The following is a 26,257-nucleotide window of genomic DNA, read 5'->3' on the forward strand; positions in this document are numbered from 1 at the left end:
TGGAAGATTTCAAAAGTTATTATGCATAGTGTTTATTGGAAAGCGCTACACTAATGTGAGTAGAAGCTAATAGATTTTATTTATAAAATACTGACTGCTATGTCGTAATTAATTGTTCAGAAGTGACTATTTAACAAGCAGTTCGTAATGGAATCAAAACATTGAAGAGTTTATTGGAATTGTATTTAAAAATAAATAAAAATTCAAATTGAAAAAAATATATATATTATGTACATAGCTTCTGTGATACGGAGGTTTATTGGAGCAATAAATATAATCCTTGAATATAAAAATATCAGTAATTAATGATTGGAGAGAATTTGTAACAAACAAAATTCATGACAAAGTTAGGAGAATCATCCACTATTGAACAAATTGTGGTGTGAGAACAGTAAAAGATATTGTGATTACGTAGATAGGAATTTGAAAATATTTAAAAGATTACTTGAGAGTGATATTTATAGTACATGAATAGTACAATAATAGAAGAGATTAGAATAATAAATGTGAGTGAAAAGGTAACAAGAGAATATTGTTCATCTCTTGCTGTGAAACAAATACAGTCGTGCTAAAACATGGGATTTATGAATGCATAAATGAAATATTACCACAAAATAAGATATTCATGGGTTAGGAAATCTTCTTGTTTTGATAGGATTATAGGAGGTCATGGCTAAGAAAACTATGAATGTGGCCATCTATATGTAAATCATTTTCGGTTAACCTTCAAACCCTCCAAGTGATCTACATGAAAATCGTAGTTTAGACAGTATTACCACACAAGAATCTCCAGTTGAGTGATTGCGTAAAATTAATAGACAAATTTCAAAAATTCTAGCTTTGTAAGCTCAAACTGTGAGGAGGAAGACTTGGATAACAATCCCATATTTAGGCTTTGTTCTGATAAGATAGGTAGGGAATTGAAGAGGAATGGATTTCATGTTGCTTTCAAGACCAAACCAATTTAACTAGTCTATTTAGCTGGAGTGAAGACAAAATTGATATTGAGATAAAAGCGGGGTGTCATTCAATAAATGGAACTGAGTTTTTGGGTCTGGAGCTGCAGTCCAATCTAAAGTGGGGAACTGAAATTAAAAGCCTTAGAAAAAATTTGTCCCATGCACATTTGCTTTGACGACTTTGAGGAATATTTCCAACAAAAAACAGCTCATGCGGTCTTCATGTCCCAAGTTCTTTATAGTGTGATATTTTGGGGAGGCACCATAGGATATCTGAATACAATATTTATAACACAAAAGAAGCGCTGCGAATAATTGAAGGTATTAGCGTGAGGCACTCATGCAAACCCGTATTTAGAAGATTGGGTCTGCTTTCATTGTATTTTTTGAGATTGCTGTGTATGCACATAGAAATAAGGATACTTAGGGCCGTGTCTGAGCTCGGGATTTGTCTCTGTCTTGTTTGAATTTGCTAACTTGTTGCTTAGTTGTCGAAATTAAAGCAATTTTCGTGCATTTTTCAAATGCAGTTTCAATTTCATGTCGAAAAGGCTAATTGAATGAAGAAGACTAAGAAATTGTCAAAAAACCACTGATTTATTGATAATTAGAAAGACCGGTTTCGGTTATTAGACCATTGTCAATCTCTGATAAACTAAAACTAAATACAAGAGCAGCAGAATTTATACTAGTAGGCGAGTACTGCTATTGGTCGAGGGCATGAACGCCTGCCATTGGCCTAGCTAGACAGTCTCCTCTCCCTCAACGGTGTGACAAAATGGCGGCTTAAGCAACAGAATCGCAATGATAATAAAATTTACTTTTAGTAAATTAGTTTAGTACTTTAGTTTAGATTAGTACTTTTAGTTCTACACTTTGAACAGCTGGAGTTGGAGAATTGGCTTTCCAAAACGAGGCATAGTCGCAGTTTTACTTTCCTTGCCCTATTACCATAAGGAAAGTATTGCTTTCCGAAAAAAATTAAGGTACCCCAATTTCTATACGTTTCAAGGTCCCCTGAGTCCAAAAAACTGGTTTTTGGGTATTGGTCTGTATGTGTGTGTGTGTGTGTGTGTGTGTGTGTGTGTGTGTGTGTGTGTGTGTGTGTGTGTGTGTGTGTATGAGTGTATGTGCGTCAGTGTACACGATATTTCATCTCCCAATTAACGGAATGACTTGAAATTTGGAACTTAAGGTCCTTTCACTATAAGGATCCGACACGAATAATTTCGATCAAATGCAATTCAAGATGGCGGCTAAAATGGCGAAAATGTTGTCAAAAGCAGAGTTTTTCGTGATTTTCTCGGAAACGGCTCCAACGATTTTGATCAAATTCATACCTAAAATAGTCATCGATAAGCTCTATCAACTGCCACAAGTCCCATATCTGTAAAAATGTCAGGAGCTTCGCCCCATCAATGCAGATAGATTCCCAATTATCAGGCTTCAGATACAATTGAAACAAAAAAAAAATCAAGTGGAGTAGATTGAGCATGAAAATTTCTACAATTAATGTTCAGTAACATTTTCACCTAAAATTGAAAATCAATTGCAAATTCGAGAAAATGTGATTATTCAATTGCAAATTATTGTTGATTCTATTAAATCATTCACTATGAAGAGATAGCAGACCTCATGTGTGTCTCCAGCGTTATTGCCCTTTCACCAGCTGGCTCAAATCTTTGAATAGTAGACTTGAGATGCGCGGGAACACTAGCGTCAGGTGATCAATTTTCATAATGGCAAGGAAAGTTGTATGAGTGCGCCACACCAGATTTTTATGATAATCTTCATTTTCTCATTTATATAATATTGGAAACGGTTTTCCTTGACGAAATAAAACATTCTTAAATAATTCAAAATAGCTGAAACTTTACACTATTTCCTCCTTATTTTTTTATTTTGTGTTCAAATTACTAGTTTTTCAAAATTTAATTTAAACGTGGAGGACTGCGACAAAGCCCCGTTTCGGAAAGCCAATTTTCTGACTCCAGCTGTTTAAAGACTAGAACTTGCTAAATCCCGAGCTCGTTAACCGGCCCTTAATGTTCTAGAATATTGTTAGGGATTTTGGTGAGTATAGTGAGTGGTTTGCTGACCTATCGATGATGAGATGGGGCACGTAGCGGCGGGTGAACGCCGTGCCGACGGCCAGCAGACTGTTGGTGCGGCCCTGCGCCGATTTCTCAGAGATTCCGTCGATTGCTTCATACAGCTTCTCCTCGAACAGATCCTCCTGCGATGGCTCGTCCCCCGCCAGTTCATCGCCAAAGTTACCACCTACACAATAAATACATGCATAAATAATTGACCGAGCCAAGTGAGGTCTAATGATAATACTGACGGTGATGCTCACATAAGCTCTAAGGCCGGTTACAGAGCTCGACCGACCGTCAGTGCGTACGTCAGTCGCGCTTGTCTTTTCCATAGATATTCCATGTATCCGTACAGAGCAGGACTGACGGCACGCATGCGCACGGTCGGAACCATGCGTTTTACACTGCGTACGAAGACCATCGGTCGAGCTCGTGCACATCCGTTCCATCGGTCAACTGACGCGCTATTGAAACAAATAGAAGCTCTCAGAGCTGTACTGATCAGTAGCCCGATCGCAACATAACCAATGTGCTGACACCTCTGCCCGACAATCAGCTGATATTGAATTGAATAGCATAATGAATGAATTCAATTAATAGTGTCATATTTTAATTTAGATTTTTTCTATACATTTCTTCAATCATTTCTATATTTTTTACTGAAAAAGTCATATATTATTGATATTATCTACATTTATTTGATCCGTAGCTTAAAGTGACTGCAAGTATTCCCAATGGTGATACAAGCTCGAAATAACTCATCAAAACTTCTGATGGACATTCTGAGGTAGTTAAAAAATGTATCTTCACCCCAAGCAATGATATATATAATGGTACTAAATTCCCTTTGAAAATCTCTTTGGGCGACCATCGGGTGAACTTGATATCTACGTCTTTTAATGTTTCGTTTACGAAGATAAAAAGCTGCAATTGAACAATCTGTAAAAGCGTCCATTTTGTGAGTCAGAAAAACTGATGTATGGTCAGGATGGTGCATACGCACTGACGGTCGGTCGAGCTCTGAATGTGTAAAACCGATTCATCGATGCGTACGGTCAGGATGGTACATACGCACTGACGGTCGGTCGAGTTCTGTAACCGGCCTAAGGCTTGTGCGTGGGTAATGAGAGAGAGGGATGATGATGAGAGATGACGACTACTTTTGGGTAGTCGGTACCGACGGCTTATCGCCTCCTCCGAAATACGGGATTCAAGGTCTAAGATTTAAGTTGACGGTTTTTCATTTATCTCTATGTATATATATATATATATATATAATATATATATATATATATAATATGAATTAAAACAGGAGACACAAGACATAAATAGATTGAAAACACTTAAAAGCTTACATGTGTCTCCTGTTTTAATTAGACTCAGTCTCCGAAAATTTCCCCATTTCCAATGTAAGTTTTTAAGTGTTTTCAATCTATTTATGTCTTGTGTCTCCTGTTTTAATTTATATTACAAACTTTAAAGTGTCTTCTGTTATGTGCTATATGTATATATATATATGTATATATAGCCTATTCACCTTCATTATATTCTCTTCCAAACTACATGAAACAAAACTTTAAATACAAACTTACAATATTTTAATCTAAAATATTATAATCAATACTTAGAATGTGTCATTACACACATGTGTGGATGTTCATTCCTGTCGTATAGTGAGCAGTATAGCAGTTACCTACTCTAATTGCTACAATTGAAATCTTTGTTCTATTCTGTTTTTGCCGCAGTGCTCACTTTCCTTTTCCATTGCCTTCAGGTCTAAACTCGTCGCTCTTCGTTCATAACTCGCCTGTCAAGAGTGAAGGATAGTATTCCAGTGTTGGCTGTGCGAATGTTCAACTGCCTGCCAGACTCAGTCAGGGCAGGGCGCGCCCTCTAAATGTATTCTGGATCACATTGTCGCGGTGGCTCATTGGAAGGAGCTTCTACCAGTTGGAGGATTTCTTTAGTGAGAGCTTTGCTGGACTGTGATACTGCCTAAAGTTTGTGAATATTGTTTTTAATTACTTGACACGATCAATCCAGAAAAACCTGACCTTGATCACGACATTGGATATTAGCATGGCACAAATTACATGAGACAGTGTCGACATGCCGCATTTGCTTCACTGCAAACGTGAACAAGTACGACTTTTATTAAGTTTTACTACTTTTAAAAACTTTCATCAAGTTATAGAAAATGAAATAATGATGCCGCACCCTCTATCATCATCGATGTTTTGATTACTTTGATTCTACAATTGTTGAGATAATGCATTGTGACATGGCCTAAATCCTATACTATTAAACGAGCAATTTCTGTTTATATGTTTAGATATTTGGATGTTTATATGTTTGTATTTCACCGAACCTCGAAAACGGCTCTAACGATTCTCACTAAATTCAAAACACAGTAGGTTTATAATATAAAGATTCGATTGCACTAGGTCTCATCCCTGGAAAACCTCGCTGAAGGACATTAAAAGGATAATAAATTCATCCTTGGAAGAACAGATTTCGTCGTCTATTGATAACAGAGGATGGTGTGCCTGTGTGGGAGATCAGCTGTGTAATCATTCAAACAGCTTACCGTATATCGCGAGAAATATTATCTAGAAATTTTAATAGACTCTATCAAAATAATCTGATTTATTGACATGACATGGTTTATCACTCTAAATTAGAGTATATCATAATATTCAAAGTTAATAATTATTTTACAGTTTTAAGTGATTAGTGAGTGTTATTTTGTTATTCAATTTGGTTTGTAAACAATCTAAATTAAAACTTTTCTGTTTTTAAATATTTTGACTCAAAATTGGACCTGGATTCAAGTGTATGAAACATAAACTACTTTTTGGACCATTTATAGTGTATAAATCAAAATTCGGGGAAGAAACAGTTTTGGGCTGTACCTGTTTGTCCTTCCCCAATCATTTTGAAAAATTGTGCGCTGTTTTATCAATAAATAAATAACGAGCGAAGCTCGGTGCCCCGATATTGTGGCTTAATTGTATTCATTCGAATACAATAATATTTCTATTACCTATGATAGAAGCAGAGAAAACTCCTATAATTGTATTCTCCTATAATTGTATTCTGTGATAGTAGGTAGGGCAAGGAAAGTGAAAACACAATTTATCTAATGATTTAGTAGGCCTACTCACCATCATCGTGGATAGTGCTGTCTGATAGGAGACTTATAACACTGGCATTGTCATTCATAGAGTCCTCATCCGAAGTTCCTAAGGCTTCGATACGATTTTTCGATGCAGCGCCTGCAATAAACACAATTTTACATCAATCTAAATTTTTTATCTGAATAAAACTAGGCTTATATAGTGAGGTCCACGTTATAATGGCAGTGTTTGATCAGCAATGGTATTGCTATCCTTATCTATCATTCAACAAAGCGGATAGCGCTATCTCTTTCTCGCTTTGCTCTGTTGCCAGATTATTGTTTATTGTTTTTGAAGTGACGGATACAAGGATCCAAAGGTTCAAAGAACCCCACACGTCAACCGAAGCTTATTTTTGAATGAAAAAGACTAAAAAATTGTTAAAAACCACACATTTATTGATCAATTTATTTATTATCAATAAATCTGTGGTTTTTGACAATTTCTTAGTCTTTTTCATTCAATATGAATAATTACCACAATACCAACTTCTCAACTACACAAAAAGTGAAGCTTATTGTGTTCCCAAGTAGTATGTTAGTTAGGCAAACCAATACCAGTGTCCTTTACAAGAACCAGGAGTTTTACCCCATACTAACATTCCATTCATCACCTGGTTGCAATCCTTGTCGCAATCCAGTGTGATATGCTTGGCAGTCTCTTACTGATTAGTCCTCGTGACCTACGTGAGTTCCACTCCTTGCTTTCTTTGTAGGTCCTTCCGCTGAGAGAGGGGACGCCTAACTGCCTCTAGGGCGCCCGGCCACCCACGACTCAGCCTCTTGACCCACATTTGTGCCTGGAGTTTCACAAATCTCTGGTCTCTTGGGTTTTTTCTTTTTGGGTTGGAGGCCTCATTTCTACCAAGAAGTTTTGCCTAAATGGCCGCCCTTCTTTGAGCAGTGGTGAAGTTTGGTCTCTCCACCCACAACTCGTGACCTACGTGAGTTCCACTCCTGGCCTTTTTGTAAGTCCTTCCGCTGAGAGAGGGGACGCCAAACTGCCTCTAGGGCGCCTGGCCACCCTCGACTCAGCCTCTTGACCCACATTTGTGCCTGGAGTTTCACCCATCTCTGGTCTCTTGGGGTTTTTCTTTTTGCCCCTCCGAAACTGCCCTGATGGGGCGGATCCCGTGGGTTTGAAGGCAAGGTAACTTCTGGAGTTGTCTTGAGGTCCATTTTAGTCGCCTCCTACGACAAGCATGGATGGATACTGTGGCTGAATTCTGGTTTTCAACACATTCTTGAGTACGATGATCGACTCAAAGCTCCTTCAACCCACAGGGGGCCTGTTGCCAGATATAGTTTTTTTTTAACAATGTGGAATTAATAATTAACAAAATATTTTATCTAGGCCTAAATATTATGAAAATTCATTTTAAAATTATTGAAAAATATAGGTTAATTCATTATTTTAAACTAGAATGAACAGTTTATATTACATCAATGAACCTGTATCAGCTACCCTCCATACTCCATAAAAGGCATTGACAAGACAGAGTATCCCATTGTGTCTCCGCGAATTGGAAGATAAAAAATTTAAAAATGTGCTTCGAGATAAACTCCTCAAACTTCCACTCTATTCCTTGAGTGAAGAGGAGATCAGTCGTTTTATTTGTCACTTTGACATGCCATCTCGATAGTTTGTGTAAATTTTATGAACGTTAGTATTTTTGTATTTTTTTGGGCTTATGCCCAATCAGTACTGCAGTATGGTATAATAGCCTGGGGAGGAGCCAGAAACATCCATCTCAATAAATTATTCACTATACAAAAATTTTTAATCAAATCAATTACTTCCAAACCAAGACGTTACCCCAGCAGTGATCTTTTCAATGAGTTCGAAGTATTAACTGTCAGAAAATTATATACAAAGAATCTTCTCTTATACATAATAAAAAACAAAAATAACTTCAGACTTCGAGAGACTATGTATGATTTGAGACCATCTAGCATTACTTTTCAGAATGATCGTACAGTGTTGGACGTGTGCTGTAGGCAGTTTGTCTTTGTAGCTAAAAGACTACTGAATCATATACCTTTTGATTTTGTCAATTTCAGATTAAACAGTAGAACTAGGCATGAATTGGATAAATGTATTGTAGCATTCAAGCTCAATGAAAAACTATTTTGATACAAGTAAAATTCATTTACTATAGATCCTATACTTTCTGTATTGATCAAAGATTATCTCCTTCCAAAGTTATAATAACCTTTTGAAATAACAAATATCAAACTTTTTTGTAACTATTGAATAATGTATTCTTTTGTAGTGAATACCTTTCCCTCTTATTTTCAATGTTTTTTTGAACTGATTCATGAATTAAACTACGTGATTCTCCATTTCTTTTTATATTGTATATAAATTTCAATATGCTAAATAAAAGAAAATATGCACAAAACTAAAAGATGCTACAATGCAAGCATATGATAAGTATATGCTCACAGGCCGTATGGAAGACAAGGAACAACATTTGACAATGAAAAAAGCTTATGACCTGGATGTAAAAAACAAAAAGCAACTCGAATTGAAAATGAAAATACAACAGGCAGAAAATAAAACCAAAGTCTTGTGGAGAACGATAAATGAGGAAAGAAAAAAATCCAAAAATGTCAGAAATGAGAACCTCTACCTAACTGTGCGAGATCAAAAAATTACAGATCCCTATCAAATTGGCGACATCTTGAACGCTGGCTTCATGCAGCCAATAAAAGAACTGAATGGACATAATAATACTCCCAATAATCTGGAATTGACAGAGAATGCTCAAATATTCGACCACTTTGATGCAGTTACTCACACAGAATTAACCAAGATTCTTATGAGACTAAAACCAAACAACTCTTCAGGTCATGACGAAATTACAGGGAAAATTCTAAGGTACTGTGAGGACGAAATTAGAAACCCACTGTTGCACATAGTAAACTCATCATTTGAACAAGCAGTATTTCCACATAGCTTAAAAATAGCCAAGATCTACCCCAAATTCAAAACAGGTGACCATACTGATCCAAAAAACTACAGACCCATAGCAAACCTTCCCATTGTATCCAAGATTATAGAGCGGGCAGCATACAATCAATTGATTTCATATCTGGAGACGAATGGGCTGTTGTCTACGAGCCAGCATGGATTCCGAAAAAATCATAGTACAGCCACAGCGATTTCCAAACTCTGTGATGAGGTGTGTAAGATATGGGAGGATAGAAAATATGCATCAGGACTGTTTGTCGATCTCCGGAAGGCTTTTGATGTACTCGATTGGAACATACTCAAAACAAAACTAATAAAAATGAGAATTCAAGGCAGAGCACTCAAGTGGATTGAAGACTACCTCCAACATAGAAAACAATATGTAGAGCTGGATTTCCAAAGACAAAATCAAATAATCACTTTCAAATCAACAGCACGATCAGTCAAAAGAGGAGTACCACAAGGGTCAATCCTGGGACCGCTGCTCTTTCTTATATACATAAATGATCTTCCGGATGAATTACAAGAAAACAAAAAGTGTATCCTATTTGCAGACGACACAACTATACTACTTCCCACAAACAGAAAGGAAAATCGAAACAATATAGTTGAATCAACTCTTATTGAAGCTACCTCGATCTGCAATAGAATGAAACTGGCCATAAATAATGAAAAAACAGTACACATGAACTTCACCCCAACAAACCAAACCCAGGATGAACCACAAAACAGTAATATAAAAACAGTGGAAAGCACAAAGTTCCTTGGTGTAATTATCGACAACCATCTGACCTGGAGGCAACACACGGACTATTTGTGTAAAAAACTCTCCTCTGCTACATATGTCATCCGCAGAATCAGAAATATTGCTGATGAGAGGACAGCACTAATCGCATATCACTCATTATTTATGTCACACCTGAGATATGGCATCGTCGCATGGGGATCATCAGCACAGGGAAATCTTGAGAGAATATTAAGGATACAAAAAAGGGCAGTGCGAATCCTACTAAGAGAAAACTACATAGAACACTGTAAACCACTCTTTAAGCAGACAGGTATCCTCACAGTGATCTCAATATACATCCTGGAATCCATCATCCTAGTGGTAAACCAAAGTCCGGCTTTAAGACGAGATAAGCACAGTTATAGAACACGCAACGTGGATGACATAAGCCTCCCCCAGCATCGACTTAAGAAGTATAGTAGATCTCCGGCCTATTCGGGGGCATACCTGTTTAACCTGCTTCCTGGCAACATAAAATCCCTAGTGAATGACAACACCTTCATAAGAAGACTAAAACAATACCTGATGGACAGACCATACTACAGCATTGCAGAATTCATTGATGACCACACCTTCTCACACCTTAAAGTGAACACCGACACCCCCACGATGGGACGAAAAAGACGATTCCCCGGTCAAGCAGACTGCGGAGAAGACATAAGAAGTAAAAAGTAAGTAAGTAAGTAAGTACTAAGCATAGTGGATACTGTTTACATAAATTATATGCTATGATTATCATCATTTTATAATCATGAGTTGTGCTGCTGTTCAATATTTGTAATTTATATTTTGTACATTTCTATTTTCACGAATTATTGCAATTAACTTTAACTGTCTGTATATTTAATATAAATTTCTTTCATTTTATAGAGTAGTTTTTCAACATCCTGTTTCCCTCGATATTGTTATTATGTTATTTATAAATAGCGACTCATTCCTGCGCTCAGGTTAAACCTTTGCAGGGATTTTTTCTTCTCAATGTGTCTTTTAAATGTCATATAAGGATTAGGTTAGACAAGTTTTGTGAGAGTGTTGTATTTTATACTGTAAATTTGTTTTTTGAAGAATAAATGATTTTGATTTTTGATTTGATTCAATTTCTTTTTGACGAAATCTATCCAGTGTAAGGACTGGTCATGGATGGAAGGAAAATTGAATTGAATTGATCGGCAACGTTGCTCTCTTATCTTCCTCTACTGCCATTATAACGTGGACATCACTATTGTCATATTATTATTTTTTTTTATTGCTTATCTATTTTGTCCACATGGAAAACTACTTTTGTTATTTCTTATCAAAAATGGAAGACATTTTTTTGGGGTTTTGTTTTTAAGTGGAGTAATTGGATGGAGTAGTTTTTGAAGATTGAATAATGTTTCGTTTTTCGGGAGATAACATAATTTTGATATTCTAGTAGCCTACATGTAACATGCCATATTTTTGAAGGCTCCTGTTATTCTATTTATTGATTTTCTGTAGTTTTCAATACCTGTTGAGGTGTTGACATGACCAGTTGTAAAGTATTTTGGCTGGTAAAATAAAATACTATTAAGTATTTTATTCAACTTAATAAAATTGAATTGAATTTTAGCCAAACTTACAATATTATTACATTTTACAGTCAATATCCAATTAAAAATGATCACAAAGTTGATTTACAATAACATGATCATTTATCAAGGTTGAGAACATAATTTTACTGTAGGAAGAGAAAAATAGAATGGAAATTCGTAAGCAGGAAGAGTTTGAAAAAATATGAAGGCCAAGGACAAAATCGTGTTTTGAAGGTTGGTTACAACTTTTAAAGTCGTTGTCAGTTCAGAAATTAAAAGAAAATCTTTCAACTCAAAATTTAATAAAACATTTAATTGCTCAATTTCACATTAAAAATCAAGAAATTAGTTTGGAATCAAAAACTTTTTTTGGTAAAAATAGATTGTAGCCTATCGAATCATGAAATTCAGAAATGGACCAGCATTTTGATATGATACAAACTGAACGTCAAAGATTCAAGGTTATGACAGAATAAGATGGGCTAATTTATTTATAGGCTGGTTCTGGTTCTAAACACGAAATCCAGGAAAGGGCAGTTGTGATCAGCTTATCGTAAGGAATCAATAACCTACTTTGAAAAATAATAAAATAGCTTAGAAGGAAAGCCTAAGCAACTAAACGGTAGATAATTGGGGTAGATTCATATTATGTAAGATTACATATGTATATAAATACCTGCCACATGGGCAAAAGCATGTTTATGAATTCATAAAAATGTTGCACAAAGTTGCGCCCATGGCTACAAAAGCAGATGTCTCACCTGATGTTTTTGCTCTGCGTTTTCCCTTCGGCATGGTTGATGAATCGCTTGAAACACTTGCCTGAATTTACACTTAATCAAGACGGTAAATTATTTCGTATAGAATTTCTGCTTCGTATACTAAATACGCTAAAATGTGAATTGGAATTTTGATAAAAACACATGTACGTCATGATCTGCTAGCACTGAAGGTGAAGCTGAGCTGAAATAGTAGCAGCTACTGCTGCTTTTATAGTTGACAGGCTAGCCAACACAACATAAACTGTGACACAGAAACATAAAAGCTATCACAATATTATATTCGAATTCGATAAACTGACAAAATTCCAATGAATTAAATTTGAAAATTCTATTTCCCTATTCAATATTTTCGAAAAATACAAATCCTATTTTCAGCCTAAAGAAAGAACGGTAGAGTTAGGAATACAGTAGTTATTAGTCAATCTAAAGGAAAACAAAATTAATACGAACATATTTAATAGCCATTAAACAAGATCAAAATGTAATCTATGTGCATCTTCTATTTTTTCAAAGGACAAGTAGCTTATTGCATTTTAGGAGTTGATGGAGGAGTATAAAGTTGGTCAGAATATTGAATAATACACGTTAGGCTACCTATCATCTAAGTTACCTATTATCTTGTAGTGAACAACTACAAGACTTAATCTATTTTGGACTATGTCTAACCTTACCTAATCTGGGAGAGGAATAGCACAAGGTTGACTTATATTTTCATCTATCATTTTGATAATGTACTTAGTGTATCAATCAATAAATAATCAATCTTTTTTTTTTCTCGTTATAGGTTTTGCATTATATAGCCTAGCATGCTTTAGGTTGCATATAAAGCTTCACGTTATAACACCTGACTCCTGCCTCACTCACGATTGAACGACACCTCAAAACCAAATCCAAAAAATAGGTTTTAAAAACGGTTTTTTTAAAAGAATCATTGAAATACGCATGATACAGGTAGCCTACTGTATTGTCATATAAACTCTTAGCAGGTCTAGAGACAGTTATTTTTTCTTTTTTCAGAGAATAACAGGCTGATTGAGCTATGGTTGAAACTTGCTCTTGGGTTTATCTTGCTAGTTTATGGTGGTGATCACAGTATCAAGTATCTGGTAAGCTTTCTTGTAATTATCAACCTATCAAATCATGTTGATGTATAAAAATCTTGTCGATGCTGTATAAAAATTACAAATTGTTTTCAATACCAATAATAATAGAGTTTCGCATTATCGTGTTATCAGATGGGCACGCTAAACTGTCGGTCCCGGCTGAAGTATGACAGTCGTAAGGCCCATTGATGGCTTAAATTTATTCAGGCGGTGAGACCTTCCCGCAAGAGACTCCCCACCGACAAAAGCCACACGAATTTTCTTTTTTTAAAGTTTTGCATTCTAACATTACAATACTGCCTTGATCTCCTATCGGAGGCCGCCCGGAACATTCATATTGTTGGTGTTTCCAAAAAATTTTTGAGACAGGACCGTTCTTCATTGGTTGGGTTCTGTAGATGTTCCCTTCTAATTGTTTGTTAGCCTGGGTACACACGGGCCAATAGGCCATTAATTTCGATTAGTTCCACGACTTCCATTTCGTGGAGTCAATATTTAAACCACACCTAACAACTAAGAAGACATTTATCAGCTATAGACTCAAAAAAACGTTCATTGTACAACTACTAACAGCTATGTATCATTCTTTTAATTGATAGATAAGAAAATGTTTCTTTGGAGTACCTGGTTACGACATACCATGGCCTCTTCCACAGCTATATCAATTATGGCATAGTGCATGGGGTCATGCAGTAGGCTGTAGAAGGATCTTGCTTCTGCAAAAGAAGGTTCTCCGGATCATCACCTCATCGGCTGGAGCATTGTGCGCCAATCTTTAGGAGGCTGAGGATTATGACGGTCTATAGCCAGTATCTCTTTAGTTCCCTGTTACTGTTGAGAAGATCAACAGATGTACTGTTGAGGACAGTACATCTTTCAGCAGAGAGACATGCACATAGTCACAACACACAACACAAGGAGGAGGAATGACATCAATTTGTCTCAGGCCAGACTGACTCGATCTCATAATAGCTTCCCTGTCCGTGCATTTGAGATTTACAACAGGATGCCGGTGTATTTCCGTGAACAGGAGAAAAAATCTTCAAGAAGGCACTTCGTGAGAAGCTTGTGAGTCTCTACTTCCTGGATGAAGAGTCAATCCAATGTTTTCTGAGATTTATGACTGACCTCCCATCTTGATCTCAGTTTAGTTATCAAGTTTTAAGTTTTATTTTTTATGACGCAATCTATCCAGCAAGTGCTGGTCATGGATGGAGACTACTGAATTACTGAATGTCACATGGGACGGTAGGTGATGCGAATTTCCTTGCCCTATTACCATAGGTAAGGAAAGTATTGCTTTCAAAAAAATTAAGGTACCTCAATTTCCACATTTCTATACTTTTCAAAGTCCCCTGAGTCCAAAATAGTGGTTTTTTAAACTGAAAAATAAAACAAATTAAAATTAAATCATTTCAACCAAAAATAATGAATAAGTCATAATCATACGAAAATAAGCATATGAACATATATTATATAATATCAACTTGTTTATTATTGCATTTAAACTTGAAAATGACCAATGTAGGCCGAAACTAGTTGTTGAAATGTTTTAATTAAAAAGTGTACTCCATGTTTTTATATTGTGTTTATTAATTTCAGTTTTTGGTATCAGATTGAAACAATTCATGAAAACAAAAAACTTCACTATTCACCTCTACAAATAAAAAGTGGGTTACTCACCATATACTGTAAAACGAGATTCATCTCTTGAAAGTCAGGTCAATCCTACCCTATTTATACCCTAATCCTACAACTATTCAGAGCAGCAAACCGACTATATCTTATGAACCGTCTATCATCCTAGCTACAGCCTCCTTTAAGGCTTTTTACATGTCTTGATGATACCAGCAAGTGCTTCAGACTTGCATTCTGTATGAGCTATTTTACTTTGATAAATTCAATGTAAATTATCTTTTCAGGTCACAGTCAACTTCAAATCAGGTAGAAAGATTCAAGAAGTCCAATCGCCTTATGATGATTAGTTTGATCATGAGGTTCTCTACCTGGGGATGAACAACTTGCCCGTGAGAGAGAGAGGCCAGTAACCATTGCAGAGCGGATGATCAAGCTGGTGAAGAAAATCCACCACAAGACCGATAGTGCTCTAATTAACATGTGCATCATTCTGCCAAGGAGTGAGAACAGTTTCAAAATTGCCGGAAGTGATGAAGAAAGAATAGACTTCTGGAATGGCAAAGCAACCTCGACGAAAGTCATGTATCGACAATATTGTGTAAAAGGTATTAGTTTCAAGCTTTCAATTTCAATAATTTAATCTATACCACTATGAAAATGAGATGGCGTCTGCACGTTTGTCTGGGTGTCGTTACGCCTAAATGGTATGTGACAATTTTCCGAAAGATGGTTTATATAACCGATGACTGTCATTGACCTATTTTTGTTGAGAAAATCCTTAAGCCGTGTCTACACTGAACATTTCGGCAAACATGTTTGTTGAGGAACTCAGGGACAAACATTTTAAAAAGTTTGGACAATCATTGTTTGTCAAACAAAAAAGTTAGCCTACTGTTTTTCCAAACATTTTCAGTGTTGACATATGTAAAACATGAAACCTGTTCTCCTCACTTACAAATATTTTGTTTGGTGACGCGTCCACACTGGCCACCAACAAACATTGTTTGTCAAATAAAATAATAAAATTCGCCCAAAATTTTTCAACAAACATGTTTGTAAAACATTTGTTCAGTGTGGACACGGCTTAAAGGATAAGCCCTACTGTCCTTCAATGTGTACATGCTATTCTCATGGAGGAAGTTTTCTCATGGTGTAAATGGTAACAATCGGAAGATATTGTTGATCAAAAACTAAAATTCATCAGAATTGATTTTTTCTTTGAATCTTATACATTTTTGAAAAATCATAACTCAGTACTCATTGGAGATAGAGAGTTCCGAATAATCTCATTTTATCTGTAAAAAGGCGAGGGCCAATTTTTCTGTCTGATTACTGGATTTGGCAGAAATAGCTTAAAACTGGAAAATGAACCGAAAATACGAGGTTCTTGGGCCGTTCTGTATCTAGCAGAAGAAAATTTTGCATGAAGTAATTGGCTTTGGACTTCTCTCATGTATCCAAATGATACGGTATATTAAAAAATCAGAACTACAATATTAATTGCAAGCACCAATGTATATAGTGACTGGACTATTGTGTGATAACATTTCTGTATAACTCATTACTTTTGTTATTAAGTGGTATTCCTTTCATTCCAATCAATTGCAGATTTTGAAAATAATGTTTTTTTTCATTTCAGGCACCAAAATATATCACAAAGGCCGCAAAGACAGTTCATCGTGTGTGTTGTTTCTCATTCTGCAAAGACAGTGAACATGTAATCATATAGTTTGACACCATACACAACGTTTTACCATTACCATAGTATAATATACCACTCTCATTGTATAATTTTGTACATTACGAAACATGTGTTCTGTCATGAATAATAATGTGTTTATGTAAATTAACAATTATTGTTACTTTCACAATTTTTCATATGTTTTGAAAAAAAATTAAAAGGTATTATGTACTTCATTGGATAATTATTTTATACTAGCTTTGATCAGTCTGGCACATAGCCAGGATTTGATTTCGGGTGGGGCAAATTATATTTTATTGCCATCGAGATTTAACAAGAAAAATCAACTTACGCCTAAAATATGCATTTCAATACTCTGCCCACTAGAGGCCAAGCCTGTCTCGATAATATTTTTTCAAACGTTCAACCTGATATATGACAAATTCAAGTGTTATAGGATTTTCCTACTGTGATCATGATTGTGTCACGATATGTGTGCCCTGTGGTTCTGTTGAGTCTAGTTCTAACGATTTTGTCACTATTACTTCAAGACCTGTTATAAGATAAATTACTACAATTTAAGCGGTCTCTGAATTTGGTGAATTGGAGTGCTGTCATGGAAAAGTCAGATGCAAGTGATATATTCGAATCCTTCCTCAATACAGTTTTATATTATTTCAATCTAACTATCCCTAGAAAGACCTGTAGAAAAAAAGTTTCCCAAGTTAATAATAGAAAGAATTTCAAATGTAAGGAAGACTGGAAACACCTGAACTTAGTAAGATTAAGATTCTGCTCACTCTCTTACATGAAAACTTCAAAAAACAAAAAACCGAACATTAAATGATTAAATTGAATGAATGAATGATTAAATTGTCTCAATAGATTTTTCAAATTATTGGAATGACAGGTTTCCTGATTGACATCAAAGGCAGAATTAAGATCTCCACCAAGAACAATAGTATGGTCATTATAGCATCGTCTAGACAAAAATAGAAGCAATTCCTCCAATTTGGCTAAAAAATACTTTTGGGTCTCCACAAGGAGATCTGTACAATGATACGATAATGAGTTTCCTGGCTCCAATAATAGTACAGGTGGCCTCAAACTCACGTTCAATACATAGAAAATTCAGACTCAATTCTTGACTTTGAGAGTAAAGATTCTTACTGACAAATATTGCAACTCCGCCATTTTTGTGTAATAATCTACAGTAACTACTTGATGCAATACAAACATCCATTTTACTATATACGATTTCTTTTGATAATTACTTTTGAATAAACAATGTTGATAATTATAGCTTTTGAATGTTTTTTGCAGTCTGATGTATGGGGTAATTAGGTTATTCCTATTTCTAGTTCTATGTTCATGCTGATGGCTATGTCTTGTTAATAGAGTTAGGTTTTTTTAACATGGACCAGGTTACAATAAATGTACATTGAAGAGAGAGTCATGATTCCAAGCTCGATAAAACTATTTTTACAGCTTTCAATACTCCTTAGACCAACAATACAGCGAATTGCTTTTTTGCCAAATAAATGCCTTCTTCATATCACTTGAGTTACCCCAAAGACGGAGCCCATAATTGAGATGGGAATGAAACAAACTATAGTAAGTCAGAATAAGTACCTCCCTACTGACACTTTTTAGTTTTCTTAGTAGGTACATAACTCTGGACAGTTTCTTACACAGATGCTCTATGTGGCTACTCCAACTTAATTTACTGTCTAGGACTATACCCAGCAGTTTAATCGGCTTCAAGTACTCCTGGTGCTCCCTGCTTAAATTATTTCTAAGCGAGAATAGAATATTTTCTGTTTTACTCTCATTGAGAGTCAAACAATTAGCAGCATACCACTCCCTGCAGCGTTCAACCGAGGAGTCAAAATTAGAATCAAGTATAATATGGTAGTGTCATCAGCATAGAGCACAGATAAACATGGAACATTAACACTAAAATCATACAAAAGCTAAGAATAGAAGGGCTATTCAGGGCTAGGTATTTTTATTTATAAAATCGAAAAAATAGATTTTTCTATCTTGCATTTCTATTGTAGGTTTGGCAATGGGATACCACTTTCAGGATATTTTGCAAATTTATACATTAATGAACACGAAAGATCTAAAATAATTGATAATATTAACCCACTAAAACAAAATGTTATTATTAGTACAGATTTTATGTAAACGATATAATAATGTCTTTATGAAGATTATGTGAAACATTGAAACTAGTAGTTGTAGTTTGTGTTTTTAATCTATTATTTTCTATTTTTTATTTTTCATAGAAAGGGTAACTTACTATAATTTCATTTTATGAAATGAGCTTCTATATTTGGTTTTGAATAAACAAGATATACTTACTAATGTAATCATTGATAAGGTGAGTTTCATTTCTAAATGAATATAAATTAAGTTTATTGATGTTGTTATAGAGAGCATTTGCAATAAATTTTAGTTATTCAATAACTGAGCTGTTTTGTTTACAGTTACCCATAATCTATATAAATAAAAATCGAACCTCAAATTTTGACATTCAATAACTTTTATTATAGAATTTTACTATAACTCTTTGTAGGTATAGAATTTCATGATTTCAATAATTTAAATAAAATGATGATCTAAATAAAAACTCTAATCTAGAATAATAATTGAGTTTCAAAAACCCCATTACTCTTATTGACAAAGATATGAAGAGTCTATCACAATAAACCTTGCATATTGACTAGCCTTCGTAGGTAGCCTACTACTGTACTTGATTGTTTATAATGTCGTTTTCACAAAACATTTTGCATTGCGCACTTGGAGTAGATAAGGCTTTATGTAAAGTTTATGTAAACTTTAGAGAAGAAATCTTTTTAAAACTAATGTTAGTGACGACCGTTTCGTTGTGTGCTGCATCATCAAACTAAATTATGTTCAAACAGTAGACTCTCAAAATTTGAGGGTTATTGTGGTGGGGGAATTAAACTCAGCTATATCAATGAGTTTTAAAAATACGGTATTTATACTTTAAAGTTTACATTTGTGATATATTCAACGAGTGAAAAATAATGGATATTCAATAAAGAAAAACAAAAATAATTGATTAAAATAGAAACAAATGAATACGGTAGGTACGCATAAAATTGTGATTTGTATAAATCATACAATAATCAAGAATTATTTGAATCATACAAGGATTCAAATAAAAATCTGAAGAAATTATTGGTATTTAACCAGTCCCATGAACACTAAGCAGCGTTCAAAGAAAATTTCAATTTATTTACTCCATTATTTCAATTTAATCAAGCGTGTTTCAAAAAAATACTGAGAATATTATTGCGTGGTCACAAAATATGTGGCAAACCTAACACTATTCATACAGTAGCATTTTATAGAAATTTCATAAAAATCTCTGATTGTGTTAAAAAAAGGCGTGTGAATGATCATTGCCAATATAGCCTAAGCCTACAGTATAGGTAATAACACCAAGTCCATAAAATTTATGTTAAGTTAGTTTGGTTTGCTTCAGGCAGGATTTATAATATTATGCTGATGCAGTATTTTGTAGATAGAAACACTATTTTGATGACTATATCGTCATGAACGTTAATAATTATTACAGAAATTAAAAAGATTGAATCATTGTTCTTACATTTTCTTGTTTTCAAAGTTATTTTTAAGAAATATCAACACAGTAGGCTATAGATATGATATTTTATTTGAATATTAAGGTACCCACCACACTAAGTATCGATAAAAAATGTGCTATAAGACAAGAATAGAGCGTATTCAACAATCAAAACTCAAGCATTATTTGCATGTGAAATATATAATTAATTTTAATGTGAAATACTAAAACAATCTTATTCGAAGTGAAGTTCATAATTGGCGGTTAGCGTGTGCAGTGCAAGTCATGGTTGGAAACCTTATAAATAGCTAGAGTAGTTCTGGTGCTTTTTTTAAATCATAACGAAATAAGAGTTAATTTATTCATTCAAGTGAGTAAATCATTGCTTCATAGTTATTGGTTCTAGTATGAACGATGTCATCGTTGCATTTACTTGATATTGGGTAGGATATGTGGTTGCAATAAAAATACGTAAAAGATAGACATTCCAACTCTAAATATTATAAAAATACTATTAAATAGATTTTATCAAGAATAATAGAATTAAAATCGAATAATTTATTTTCATAATCTGAAAATACATGAAAATAGCTAATCCGTTGGTTGGTCAAGCTGGTTATCAATGGTCTATTTGGTTTTTCTCTGTATTGAGGTAAAGTCCTATTTTGATGACTGCAGCCTCTTCTCTGTTGTAGATTGGTAAATGCCGTGTTCACTCAAGTCACCGACTACTGCTTCAATCATCTGCTAAATTATCCATGATTTGATAGGTGACACACACCTATCTACCGGCGGCTGTTGGATGACGCAATGATTATAATAATAACAGCTGATTTCTATTCCTGTGTGTGGCCAGCTCACAAATCTTCTCCCTTCAAGGATTACATTTTAACTTTGAGGGACCATAGGAAAAAGTCCTGAAGTCGGATTATAAATTTGATAGGCCATAAACCTGGTCCTGAACATAACGAACACAACTAAAAAATAATCAAATTCAGTGCACACATAAAAAGTTATTGAATCTCAAAATTTAAGGTTCGATTTTTATTTATATAGATAGATTTCAGTGCATACTAGTAGATTGGCCATGTTCAAATGTCTCTACCCAGCTTGGTGAAAGCTGGCATTAGATGCATCACAATTCGAGTGGATTGATTGATTAGCTGCCTTTATTAAAATGCTTGGAGGGCGAAGTTAGGGCGCAGCCGGCTCTCTCTTATACAACCCTCAATATTGACTTAGTATGAATGATATTCTTGTTTTCATCGAGTACTATTACTATTAAAGTACTATTAAGTACTATTAAATACTAAAGTGCCATTTGCTTTTTCCAGGACCAAAACAGTGATGACGAAGAAGTTGATGACTTTGAAAGTGATGATGACGATTGTGCTGATGACTACGATGATAATGATGATGATGAGGAAATAGATGTCGATGAAGAGCTAGAACAAGATGGCTCCGAGAAAGAACGCAAAGAAGAGCGGTAAGTCAAGAGCCCTGTTCAAAATTAAATGCATTTTACATTGATCGAAAATGTTCTAAATTTGTTGCATCGGGTGCAGAATTCAGCAATTGTTATATCTATGGCCATCAATAGAAATGGCCATGTGTTTCTAAAATGAAACATTTTACTTAGCCCATGTGTTGTGAATGTTTAGAAACAGAAACATTCCTCTAAAAATCACTATAAACTTTGGTGTGATTGACGTTATAAAGTCAGTAAATTACCTGATCACATAAGTTTGCTATCCGTGTCTGTCAGTAGACAGTGCAGCTCAAGTTTTTACTTTCCTTGTCCTATTACCATAGGCAAGGAAAGTATTGCTTTCCGAAAAAAATCAAGGTACCCTATTTCTAAATTTCTATACGTTTCAAGGTCCCCAGAAGGAGTGGCCGTAGTCGAGTGGATCAGATGCTGGCTTCATGATTCAGAGGCCCGGGTTCAAATCCCGGGCCGGGCAAGATATTTATCTCGGGCCACTCCCGTGTTTCGGATGGACACGTTAAGCCGTCGGTCCCGGCTGCCTAAAAAGAAGTCGTTAGGTCATGTCAGAGGCCCTGGAATTGATCAGTTGCGACCTGAAAACTCTGACACCAGACCTGAGCCAGCCAGGTCACTCGATATTATTATTATTATTATTATTATTTAAGGTCCCCTGAGTCCAAAAAAGTGGTTTTTGGGTATTGGTGTGTGTATGAGTGTATGTGCGTCTGTGTACACGATATCTCATCTCCCAATTAACGGAATGACTTGAAAATTGGAACTTGAGGTCCTTATACTATAAGGATCCGACTCGAACAATTCCGATCAAATGCAATTCAAGATGGCGGCTTAAATGACAAAAATGTTGTCAAAAACAGGTTTTTTGCGATTTTCTCGAAAATTGCTCCAACGATTTTGATCAAATCTATACCTAAAATAGTCATTGATAAGCTATATCAACTGCCACAAGTCCCATATCTGTAAAAATTTCAGGAGCTCCGACCCATCTATGAAAAGTTTGATTTCAGATTTCCAATTATCAGGTCTCAGATATAACTTAAACGATAATTTCGAGTGGAAAAGATTGAGCATGAAAATCTCTACAATTAATGTTTAGTAACATTTTCACCTAAAATTGAAAATAATCTTGAAATTTGAGAAAATGTGATTATTTAATTACAAACTGTTGGCAACTGTTGATTCTATCAAATCATTCACTATGAAGAGATAGCAGATCTCTTGTGTATCCAGCGTTATTGTCCTGTCACCAGCTGGCTCTGATCTTTAAATAGTAGACTTGAGATGCGCGTGAACACTAGCGTCAGGTGATTAATTTCCATAACAGCAAGAAAAGCTGTCTGAGTGCGCCACATCAGATTTTTCAAGTTTTTAATTGAAGCACGGTTCATAATAAATCAGCTGTCGAGTGGATTATTTATAATTGCATGCAATTCATAACTCAAAATAATATAGTATTTTCTCTCGACCTTTCTCTGCTTTCAACTCGGGCTGACCAGTTGCCAGTAGGTCTTGTAGGAGATCAGCTTTTGATAGTAGCTGTTTACAACAGATGATTAGCATCTAACCGTCCCAAACCGTCATTAGCCGTTTTCACACCGATATCTCGCCGATACGACAGGACAGGACAGAATTTATTCTGATGGATAGTATTAGAGGAGGCTGTGGTTTATAACTGCGCGAGGTCTACTGTTCTCAGTACTATTAGTGCTATAACTACATTGATATGAATTTGACTTTTTCACAGACAAACAATGATGAGTCAGAACCGAAGAAGAAAAAGAAGAAGACGCCAGTCAGTCGAGCGCCACCAACAGTAGAAGAGATGACGCGACTGAGAGAGACCGAGACACTTTTCCATTCCAATCTGTTTCGGATGCAGATTGAGGAGCTGTTGCGTCAAGTTAGAACTAAAAAGAGAGAAAGAAGATTGGCTCGGATCTGGCTGGAATCAGTGATTAAGCAGTTGTCACCAGCCAGTGAGGTAAGGACTTTTGGTTCAGTAACATGTTCCCGGCAACGCACGGTTCGGGAGATATTCGCCGTCTTTGCTATTTTTAGGAGACATTTTTTTGAGTTGGTTGAAAACAGAAAAACATGAATAATAAGCCGTTTTGATGACTGAACCAGATTTGTAGAACACAATATTCTAAACACATTTGTTCGGTTATATTTTCCCGTCAGACGCACCGTTTACGAGTAAATGGAGCCTAATGCTAAGACAGTCAAATGTTCATCCATCAATGGTATGGCAGATGAAGCTAGACAAATATTTTCAGGCTCTTTCAACATCCAGTCTGTTTCTATACTTATGATCTTGATTGCACCATGGTTGAAAACGCTCACTCACAAAGACATGATGTTGAAAATATCTTGTGGAGTGGAGTCGAGGGATAGGTTGTCGTAACCGTAGACGACTACTTGTACCTCGTAAAATATGAAATTTCCATCAAGTTGTCCCCGACTACTTGACACCTACTGACCCGGAGGTGCCAACTAGTCATGACCGTAAACGACAACTTGACACCTCGCAACCTCGCGACAGGGTGTCCCCCCGACTAGTTGTCACCTCCTAAGAAAGGAGACAAGTAGACGGGTATGGCTCACGTCTACTTGTCCCTAAAAACCGTTTTAGAAGGGGACTAGTAGTCGGGGCGGCACCTAGTCGCGTACCCACTTTGAACAGCTGGAGTCAGAAAATTGGATTTCCAAAACGGGGCGTAGTAAATACAAGCCTTTGTAAACAAAGCCATAGTGCATTCCGGTGACGTCAGCACAGGTAGGGCTGCTCACCACCTCCTACATCAATAAAAACACCAGCTGATATAGATCATCTGAAATCAACAAAAATATGAGTTAGTGTTTTTATTGGTGTAGGAGGTGGTGAGTAGCCCTACCTGTGCTGACGTCACCAGAATGCACTATGGCTTTGTTTACGGAGGTAGTGAGCGTAGTCGTAGTCCACGTTCCAATTAAATTTCGAAAAAAAACTAGAAAATTTATCACAAAATAAAATAAAGATAAAATAATTTTGAAAGTTTCAGCTATTTTGAATTATTTGGGAATGTTTTATTTCGTCAAGGAAAAACGTTTCCAATTGAAGAAATGAGAAAATAAATATTATAATAAAAACTACGACCACGCCCCGTTTCGGAAAGCCAATTTTCTGACTCCAGCTGTTTAAAGTCTAGAACTTAGCTAAATCCCGAGCTCGGAAACCGGCCATGAAGGTTCTCTTTTCATTTTAGTACACACGTTATGAGTAAATGGAAATGATAGGAGAGTATACTAGTCCTAACTTCATCTGTGATATAATTATAATACCGAGCTTCGCTCTGGAGTACAACAGCATAAAAAAATTATCACGAAAGAAGGAATTATAATACTTTTCATAGTTCACAGAAATGTTCTATCTAATCACAGTAAATTGAGATTAATTCCCAGAGGAATGCAAAAATTTCCCTCACAAAGGCCCGTTGCACAAAAGCCAGTTAATTTTAATCCTGATTAATTTCACGTGAACCAAATCAGAGAAACCATTTGAAAAAGATAGATCTACTAGAATTAATCAAATTTTGATTGAAAATAACCCGGCTTTTTTGCAACCGGCACTAAGTACCTGATTGAATGATTACAAAAGTTCAACAGGTGAGTCATAATTTTGACACAGTCCACCACACATGAACTCGCTCACTCACTTCCATCACAACAGACGACGAAATAATTATTATCAGTTGTTTCTCCAAGGATGGATAATAATTATCCTTTTAATGTCCTTCAGCAAGTTTTCCCAGGGATGAGACCTAGTGCAATCGAATCTTTATATTACAACCTACTATGTTCTGAATTTCGTGAGAATCGTTAGAGCCGTTTTCGAGATCCGGTGAATACAAACATATCAACATCTAAATATATAAACAGAAGTTGCTCGTTTAATAGTATAGGATAGTGATTTATATGAATCCACTGATGGAATTAGAGATTGCATTAGCTCAAATGCTAATTAATGAATAATTTTTATTAAACGAAAATCCTTATTAAATGCTAAAAATCACCCAAGATATTTTTTTGTTTGGTTTGAGCAGAATGTTCGGAAATCAAAGGTGAAGTATCCGTTGCCCGATTTGCCCAAAGACGCAAAGGAGGCTGAATTCAAGTTTGTACCGCCGGTAGATGTCAGAGTGATCGGCTCTTTCAATTCAGCCATCTGCATTGGACCAGAGATCGGCATTGATGTGGCCGTCGTGATGCCTAAGGTGGGTCTACACTTTATTCATTTTTCGTTTTCTATTAGATAGATAGATAGATTAAATAGCCCTAAAACAGGGGGATCAGGAACTTATCGAAAAATCTAAATGGTCGAACAAAAAGACACAGCTCTCTCTCTTC

At 35.5% G+C, this 26,257-nt stretch overlaps 3 protein-coding genes across 3 annotated transcripts in view; 2 read left to right on the top strand and 1 right to left on the bottom strand.

Annotated features, from left to right (window-relative positions):
- Positions 1-126, top strand: part of LOC120352951 (nucleolar protein 6-like) — an 18,416-nt gene extending 18,290 nt beyond the window's left edge. The window contains exon 8 of the mRNA XM_039435305.1: positions 121-126. Within this exon, the coding sequence (XP_039291239.1) occupies positions 121-126 (6 nt within the window). The remainder of the gene's footprint in view (positions 1-120) is intronic.
- A 2,868-nt stretch (positions 127-2,994) lies between these two features.
- Positions 2,995-12,514, bottom strand: LOC120352913. The gene is made up of 3 exons (XM_039435241.1): positions 12,306-12,514; positions 6,220-6,330; positions 2,995-3,239 (listed from the first exon to the last, which is right to left on the bottom strand). Exons 1-3 carry the CDS (start codon positions 12,337-12,339, stop codon positions 3,010-3,012), a joined length of 375 nt encoding a protein of 124 aa, XP_039291175.1. The 5' UTR covers positions 12,340-12,514; the 3' UTR covers positions 2,995-3,009.
- Positions 12,515-23,579: 11,065 nt separating this feature from the next.
- LOC111046856 (nucleolar protein 6) overlaps positions 23,580-26,257 on the top strand; it is a gene marked incomplete in the record, with an annotated part of 84,835 nt that continues 82,157 nt past the window's right edge. Inside the window, 2 exon segments of the mRNA XM_039435243.1 lie at positions 23,580-23,852; positions 25,954-26,124. Of these exon segments, the coding sequence (XP_039291177.1) occupies positions 23,595-23,852; positions 25,954-26,124 (429 nt within the window).

Source organism: Nilaparvata lugens, chromosome 9 (genome assembly GCF_014356525.2).
Source record: "Nilaparvata lugens isolate BPH chromosome 9, ASM1435652v1, whole genome shotgun sequence".
NCBI lineage: Eukaryota > Metazoa > Arthropoda > Insecta > Hemiptera > Delphacidae > Nilaparvata > Nilaparvata lugens.

Bases quoted from the DNA above. Each gene is read 5' to 3' on its own strand.
- LOC120352913 (XM_039435241.1), bottom strand. From the start codon at position 12,339: ATGCCGAAGGGAAAACGCAGAGCAAAAACATCAG. The intron at 6,331-12,305 runs GTGAGACATCTG...TGTTTATTGCAG, and splicing joins ACGCAGAGCAAAAACATCAG to GCGCTGCATCGAAAAATCGT. The intron at 3,240-6,219 runs GTGAGTAGGCCT...TTTATTGTGTAG, and splicing joins CAGCACTATCCACGATGATG to GTGGTAACTTTGGCGATGAA.